Source organism: Pseudophryne corroboree, chromosome 10 (genome assembly GCF_028390025.1).
Source record: "Pseudophryne corroboree isolate aPseCor3 chromosome 10, aPseCor3.hap2, whole genome shotgun sequence".
In the NCBI taxonomy this organism is placed as follows: Eukaryota; Metazoa; Chordata; class Amphibia; order Anura; family Myobatrachidae; genus Pseudophryne; species Pseudophryne corroboree.
The window spans coordinates 186085873-186093965 of NC_086453.1; the positions used below are offsets into that span (position 1 = coordinate 186085873).

Consider the following 8093-nt stretch of genomic DNA (forward strand, 5'->3'; position numbering starts at 1 on the left):
TTTTGTTGAGTTGAAGCCCTTGTTTGAAATATGCCAATTGTCTCTCATTTACCTACCTGTCAACTACGTACAGTACCCGTTAGATTTAAAAGTTTTCCCCCTAAGACATCCTGGGTTCCTGAAGAGTGGGTGTGACAGATAGACACATAATATTGCGAGCATTACTTTACTGTATTTCAGTGTTAATCATTTTACTACTATTTATTTTCACTTTTGTTTAACATTTTACACTGTGAACTAACCATGTGCAAGATTCCATTCTACCTTTCTGCTTTACAGTGGGCTACTCACTTCTACTTGGCCACCAGATCAAAATTTCCAACCCTTCCTTCACACTTGGTAAGTACCTTAACAATCCATGATGAAAAACTGCATTAAGCTGTATTGTTACATTTCTGCTTTTCTTCTCGGTTGCAGGGTCTTTTGCTACACATCTTGCGTTTAAAAGCCTCCCTGATCTTTTTGTTCCGCAAGCTATAGATGATAGGATTAAATATAGGGGTAAGCACTGAATAAATGACTGCTAGCACGCGGTCATAGTATAAAGAGTAACTTTTTGTAAGCCGGACATACATAAACACAATACAGGTAAAAAACACCAATACTACAGTCAGGTGAGACACGCAGGTGGAGAAAGCCTTTACACGCCCCTTTGATGTCCTTATTTTCACAATTGAAAAAATTATCCTAATATATGAGATTATTATAAATATGAATGTCACAAGGATAATAAAACTGTCAATTATAAAATCGGCAAGGACATTTATGGTGGTGTCTGTACAAGCCAGACTTAGCAGTGGTGGAAAGTCACAGAAGATATGCTGAATTGCATTACCACAGAAAGGCAGCTTGGATATCAAAATAACTTCTGTTAAGGAGCATAAAAAGCCAAGTGTAAAACAGGTGGCTGCTAACTTAATAGTCATTTTATCAGTCATGATAGACGAATAGTGCAATGGGTGGCAAATTGCTAAATAGCGGTCATATGCCATAGTGGTAAGAAGATAGCATTCACTGGCTCCAAGAGAATGGAAGAAATAGGTCTGTAAGAGGCAGCTACTAAAGGATATACTTTTTCTCTGTAAAAGAAGATTGATTAACATCTTTGGAATGGTAACTGCTGTATACCAGATCTCCAGAATGGATAAAATACTAATTAAAAAGTACATAGGTGTATGCAGGTGTGAGTCTAACCTTACTAAGACAAATACAATCACATTACCAGCAATAGTAAGAAGGTAGAGGAGAAGGAGACATGGAAAAAGGAATGGTCCATATTTGTACAGTGTCGGGAATCCTACAAGGATAAATTCAGAGACCGTGCTTTTATTCCAAAGTTCCATTTCGTGATCTGCAATGGAAAAATACTTTGAAGACTAAAGTAACATATTTTTTTATTATTACTCTTAAGAGGTCAACAACAACCTGATAATAACAATCATTAAGTCATATATTTGTGGAATTAACTTCTGTGGTTTTACAACAGCTTTACAACTACACTACAAAAATCCTGAATCTTAATTTCCCTTTTTATGCTCGTTTTCTGAAACAGGATTGATTTTTAGTGTTGACATATTTATTCTTGTATCTCCTCAGTTGGGCCCTGTCATAGACTCTGTAAGGGAAACTGCTTACTAATGTATACTACATTTCCACTATATGCTTCCTGCTAGTCTAATCAGTTTACCACTGCCCTTTAGTAGCCATAATTTTGGCAGACATACTCTTGAAACTGTTTTCTTACTGACACTCTTATCCAGTCTTTCGTTGAAGATACATTAAGTACACACCATGCTACACTTGATGCTATGCTACTCAGTGGCGTAACTTCATCCCATTTGCATGGAGGCAAGATAAATGTTGTGCCCCTCTTTACAAAAAATTATTAGTATTTGAACTGACTCCTCTATACCTGCCACTACATCACTGACCCCTCTATACCCTACACTAAATCATTTACACCTCTATACCCTACACTATATTACTGATACCTCTACACCCTACACTATATTACTGACACCTTTATACCCTACACTAAATTACTCACCCATTTATACCCTACATTAAATTACTGGCCCCTCTGGTACCCTATACTAGATAACTGACCTCATTGTATCCTACACTACATTACTGTAGATGCTAGATCCAAGTGGGCTAAAGGACCTCTGATGTCACGACCATGTGACCCACAAGCAGTTTCACTATTCATGTTAACATCTATTCCCTTTAGTAACCTGGTGGTGAGTGAAGTGGAGCAGAGTGAGCCACAGAGCCCGCAAGGGTACATTTAGGGACCCGGGTTCCAACCTTGGTCCTCCCCCTGCTGTCACATGATTGTGATGTCAGGAGTCCTTTAGCCTTGTATAATCTAGCCTTGACCATGAGTCTTATTCCCCTTCCCCTGCATGAGCCTTCCCTTGTGTGAGTGATATAACAAAACCACTGTCTAGCATTACCTATTTCATTCCTTTGCATTCTATATGTGCCTTACCTACTGTATATGTTGGTTTCTCACAATGGGGAACCTCTGAAGAAATGTATCCCTTTAGGACAGATGGTATCTTCAGTCGGTATTCACTATTCATGTAGGATATCATATGTTCCGGAAGATGTGTAGGAATATAACTAATGTTATCATCATAGAACTGTTATGGTTACACTCAGTTTCATAGGTTTATAGGTGATGTCTTGTGACACTCACGCAATTACCCAGTGCCCAGCAGTCTTTTAGTCTCCTGCAGCCAAAGACTTTCCCTAGAGCAGCCGCCTTTCCAGGGTGAATTAGGTCTTCCCCATACTCAGTTGCCCCCAGGTTTTCTGTATATACTCGGAGGCTAGGCAGGGGTAAATACAGTGTGGTGAGACATTACCTGACAGTCACAACCTTACTACTATGCTAAGGCACAGACTGAGGAGTGTGTTCTTAACATAAACAAAATGTACGTATAACAATACACAGAGTGTTGAAAGCAATGACACTGAATGTACGAGTGATAATGAATCCAACAATGCTCAAAGATGGTATAAGCAACTTAATAAATATGAAAGCAACAATGCTCAAAGATATTATATAATATAGAAATGCAGGCAAGCAGTGTCTGTGTGGAAACTCTACAATAACCTGAATACAAGGCTAGCTGGATCTGGTCAGGCAATCAATCTGGCAAGGTCTCAGAATCACGGGTATAACACGGGCAGACAAGATCTCATACGAGCTGACAGGTTCACAGCAGTGACATGCGGTGAGGTCAATGACTGGGGAGGCACTGACTAACAAAACTGGATTTACACCAACATACAGCTTGGGGTGAGTAGGGGGTGTTCTCCCCTCTCCCCAATCACCTAATCCTCCCTGCCCGTAGCCTAACCAAAACCTCCCCCTATAATGCCTAACCCTAACATTCCTGCGGCATTGCCTAAACCTAACCCCCCCTCCCCGCAGCCTAACCCTAACCCTCCCCGTGGGTGCCTAACTCCCCGTCCCTGCAACCTAACTCTAATCTATCAACTAGCCTTCTGATCTTGTTAAATTGGTGCATTGAGAACTAGGGAGACTGCAGTATTCTAAGTTACTTGGCCGTATGGATAAAGTATGATATCTCGGCGGGATGCCAGCAATCAGTATACCGACGCTGGCATCCAGATCGCGGCAATCTCGACAGGGGCAAAGTAAGTATCCTAACCCACCTCCTCTACCCTCTCATCGCAGCCTAAACCTAACCTCCCCCGGTGGTGCCTAAACCTAACTCCCCCTCCCTGCAGCCTAACCCTAACCCTCCCTCACACCTGCAGCCTATCCCTAACCCTCTTCGGACTGTGCCTAAATCTAACCCTTTTCGTTAATACTTACCTTTGGGATTCTGGCTGTCGGGATTCCGTTGCCGGTTTATTGACGGCTGTCGGGATTACAGTGTCGGTATTACGGCTGCTAGAATCATGACAGCCAGGATTCTACTTATCTCTAGGCTTGATAAATACACACACAGACACACGCACACACACTGTGGACCTCATTCAGACTCGATCGCACGCTAGCAGTGTTTTGCTGCGCTGCGATCGGGTCTGAACTGCGCGTGCGTATGCTCTGCATTGCACAGGCGCCTCGCTGCCCTGCGACAAGGTTCGCCGAACAGCGACAGAACTACCGAAAAAAGTGATCACAAGAAGATTGACAGGAAGAAGGCGTTTGTGGGTGGCAACTGACCGTTTTCTGGGAGTGCATGGAAAAACGCAGGCGTGTCCAGGCGTTTGCAGGGCAGGTGTCTGAAGTCAATTCCGGGCCTGGACAGGCTGAAGTGATCACAGCGGCTGAGTAAGTCATGAGCTACTCAAAAACTGCACAAAGTTTTGTTGTACAGCTCAGCTGCACATGCGATCGCACACTTGCACAGCAAAAATACACTCCCCTATAGGCAGCGCCTATCTGATCGCAGCGCTGCAAAAAACTGCTAGCGAGCGATCAGGTATGAATGAGGACCTGTGTCACTATACACACACACTGTGCCCCCATACATATACACACACTGTGTCCCTATACACACACACACACACACACACACACTGTGCTCCCTTGCATATATACACACTGTGTCCCTATACACACACACACTGTGCTCCCATGCATACAGTATAAACACACACACACACTGTGCCCCAATACATATACACACACACTGTGTCCCTATACACACACACACTGTGCTCCCATGCATACAGTATACACACACACACACACACACACACACACACACACACACACACACACACTGTGCCCCCATACATAATCACACACTGTGTCCCTATACACACACACACACACACACACACAGTGCTCCCAAACACACACACACACACACACACACACACACACACACACACTGTGCTCCCATACATTCAGACACACACACACACACACACGCACACACACACACACACACACACACACACACACACTTCTTCCGTATATTTTCACACTGTGCTCTCATTCACACACATACACTGTGCCACCACACACACACACACACACACACACTGTGCTTTCATACACGTACTTTGTTCCCATACACACTCACTGTGCCCCCATACACACACACACACACACATATAATGTGCTCCCATATACTGTACTCACTATGTTCCCATACACACACACTGTGCCCCCATACACACTGGGCTCACACACACACTGTGTGTTAGGCGCGGCGGCCCTCACCCGACCGTTGCTAAGCAACGGTACACGACGGTGCCGTGTAGGGTGTGGACAGTAGTACCTTTGTTGTCCTTTTCCTTTGGCGGCGTGCCGCACATACGTTTAGTTTTTAGTTTTGTTGTAGCCCCTACCTCTGAGTTTTGTTTAGTTAGAGGTCCCCTTGTTATCATCCCTTCTCAGTTTACGCCTTGTCTCATATTAAGACCGGGGGGGGCATCGGAGTTGGGCAGACCTAATCCGCCCTTCAAACGCGGCTGCCGTAGTCAGAGCCGGCCCTAACCAATATGATGCCCTAGACAAGATTTTGGCTGGTGCCCCCTAGCACCACCGCTAGTTCCGCCTCTGACCCTGAACCCTTTCCTAGCACCATCACCCCCCACCCATAGCAGTCCATTTTTTGTTTTCCTACTCCCTGTAATTTAAATAAGAATAGTGTGCACATTTGGCGCACAGACCAAAAAGGTATGTGTTTTGCTGGCAAGGGGCATGGCCACACAATAGTACCCCCAATTCAAATTATGCCTCACAGTAGTGCAACTTTATTCACAATTTATCATACGATAGTGTACCTTATTCACATTACATCACACAGTAGTACCAATTTACCTTATATACGTTAATTCTCACAGTAGTGCCCCTCATTCACATAACATCATACTGAATTGTTCCTTATTCGCATTACACCACACCATATTGCTCTTTATTCTCATTACACCACACCATATTGCTCCTTATTCACATTACACCACACCATATTGCTCTTTATTCACATTAGACCACACAGTAGTGCCCTTTCTATACGTTACGCCACACAGTAGAGCACCTTATACACATATTGCCACACATTGGTAATGCATTTATACATATAATACCACACAATAATGCCCCTTACACATATGACACACATTATTAATGTCCTTATAAACATAGTGCACCTTACACATTATGCCAACCCTTATTAATGCCCTTATACACATAATAATTTCCCTTACATATATGCCGCACATTGTTAATGCCCTTATACACATAATGACACACATAATGTCACTTACACACATGCCGCACATTATTGGTGCCCTTATACACATAATGACACACATAGTGCCCCTTACACATGTTACACATTATTAATGCCCTTATACAAATAATGACACATATAGTTCCTGGCGTGAGTCAACTGGCAGCTCTGCTAATGTCGGGTGCCTATTTTTTATGAAAATGTATCTTATTTGCATTGCTATGTGGCTAGGATGCACAAACAGCTTCTGCTGATTAAAATGATATGCAGCATGCCTATATATTGTGTGCGACTGTGGCTGTATCTGCATACAAAATGCTGCACACAGAATATAGGCATGCCGCATATAATTTTAATCAGCAGAAGCTGCTTGTGCCCCTAGGCATACCAGATGCCCTAGGCAATTGCCTAGTTTGCCTATGCCTAAGGCCGGCTCTGGCCGTGGGCCCAAGAACACATAGTCTCGCAGGTGTAGACTGACCACGCGGGTGAAACAACGGAGGTAGGGTCCTAGGGGTTACTGCTGTTCTTTGTCCTTTTACAGCGTCACTTTTCTGTGCTTGGACTTACCCACTCACTAGCTCACGTTCGAAGCACAGAGAACGTAACATTATCACCGGCCCAAGCAAAAAAAAAAAAGAAAAAAAGATTTGTTATTTTAACCAGGGTGGCCTTGAAATTCGGTCCTCATGAATCCGGCAGTACTAGGACAAAATCCCAGCCAGCTTTTGGCCAATCAGATTCAGGAACTCACTCAGATTGTTCAGGATCTTACCCTTTGGGTGAGACCGCAGGAAGATCTTTTACGAGCCTCCCCGGGTATAATTCCTGAAGCAAAGATGCACCTTCCTGACCGCTTTTCGGGTAACCGAAAAGATTTCTTTAATTTTAAGGAGGCCTGTAAACTTTATTTTCGTTTAAGGCCCCGATCCTCAGGTACTGAGTCTCAGCGGGTGGGCATTGTGATGTCTTTGCTTCAAGGCGATTCACAAACTTGGGCTTTTGGGTTGAAATCCAACGATGCAGCCTTGCTAACAGTAGATGCCTTCTTTAAGTCTTTAGGCCTTTTGTATGATGACCCAGATAGGGAAGCGTCGACTGAGAGCCACCTGCGTGCACTTAAACAGGGTAAAAATCCCATAGAGGCATATTGTACAGAATTTCGCCATTGGTCGAACGACTGTGGCTGGAATGATCCTGCCCTGCGCAGTCAGTTTCGCCTCGGTCTGTCTGAAGTAATCAAGGATAGTCTCCTTCAGTATCCAGGGCCGGAGACTTTAGATAAGATCATGGAGCTTGCTATTAAGATTGATCATTGGCCCTCATTCCGAGTTGATCGGTCGCAAGGCGAATTTAGCAGAGTTACACACGCTAAGCCGCCGCCTACTGGGAGTGAATCTTAGCTTCTTAAAATTGCGACCGATGTATTCGCAATAATGCGATTACTAACTACTTAGCAGTTTCAGAGTAGCTCCAGACTTACTCTGCCTGTGCGATCATTTCAGTGCTTGTCGTTCCTGGTTGACGTCACAAACACACCCAGCGTTCGCCCAGGCACTCCCACCGTTTCTCCGGCCACTCCTGCGTTTTTTCCGGAAACGGTAGCGTTTTCAGCCACACGCCCCTGAAACGCCGTGTTTCCGCCCAGTAACACCCATTTCCTGTCAATCACATTACGATCGCCGGAGCGAAGAAAAAGCCGTGAGTAAAAATACTTTCTTCATAGTATAGTTACTTGGCGCAGTCGCAGTGCGAACATTGCGCATGCGTACTAAGCGGATTTTCACTGCGATGCGATGAAAAATACCGAGCGAACAACTCGGAATGAGGGCCATTGTCTCCAAGAGCGGAGGGCTGAAAGAGGAG

The 8093-nt window shown here is 44.2% G+C and overlaps 1 protein-coding gene across 1 annotated transcript; it reads right to left on the reverse strand.

Annotated features, from left to right (window-relative positions):
- Positions 1 to 374: 374 nt before the first annotated feature.
- On the reverse strand, positions 375 to 1343 carry LOC134965253 (olfactory receptor 6N2-like). The gene has a single exon (XM_063941747.1). The coding sequence runs from the start codon at positions 1341 to 1343 to the stop codon at positions 375 to 377; it is 969 nt and encodes a 322-aa protein (XP_063797817.1).
- Between the last annotated feature and the right edge of the window lie 6750 nt (positions 1344 to 8093).

Coding starts and splice junctions, on each gene's coding strand:
- LOC134965253 (XM_063941747.1), bottom strand. CDS start 1,343: ATGGAACTTTGGAATAAAAGCACGGTCTCTGAATTTATCCTTGTAGGA.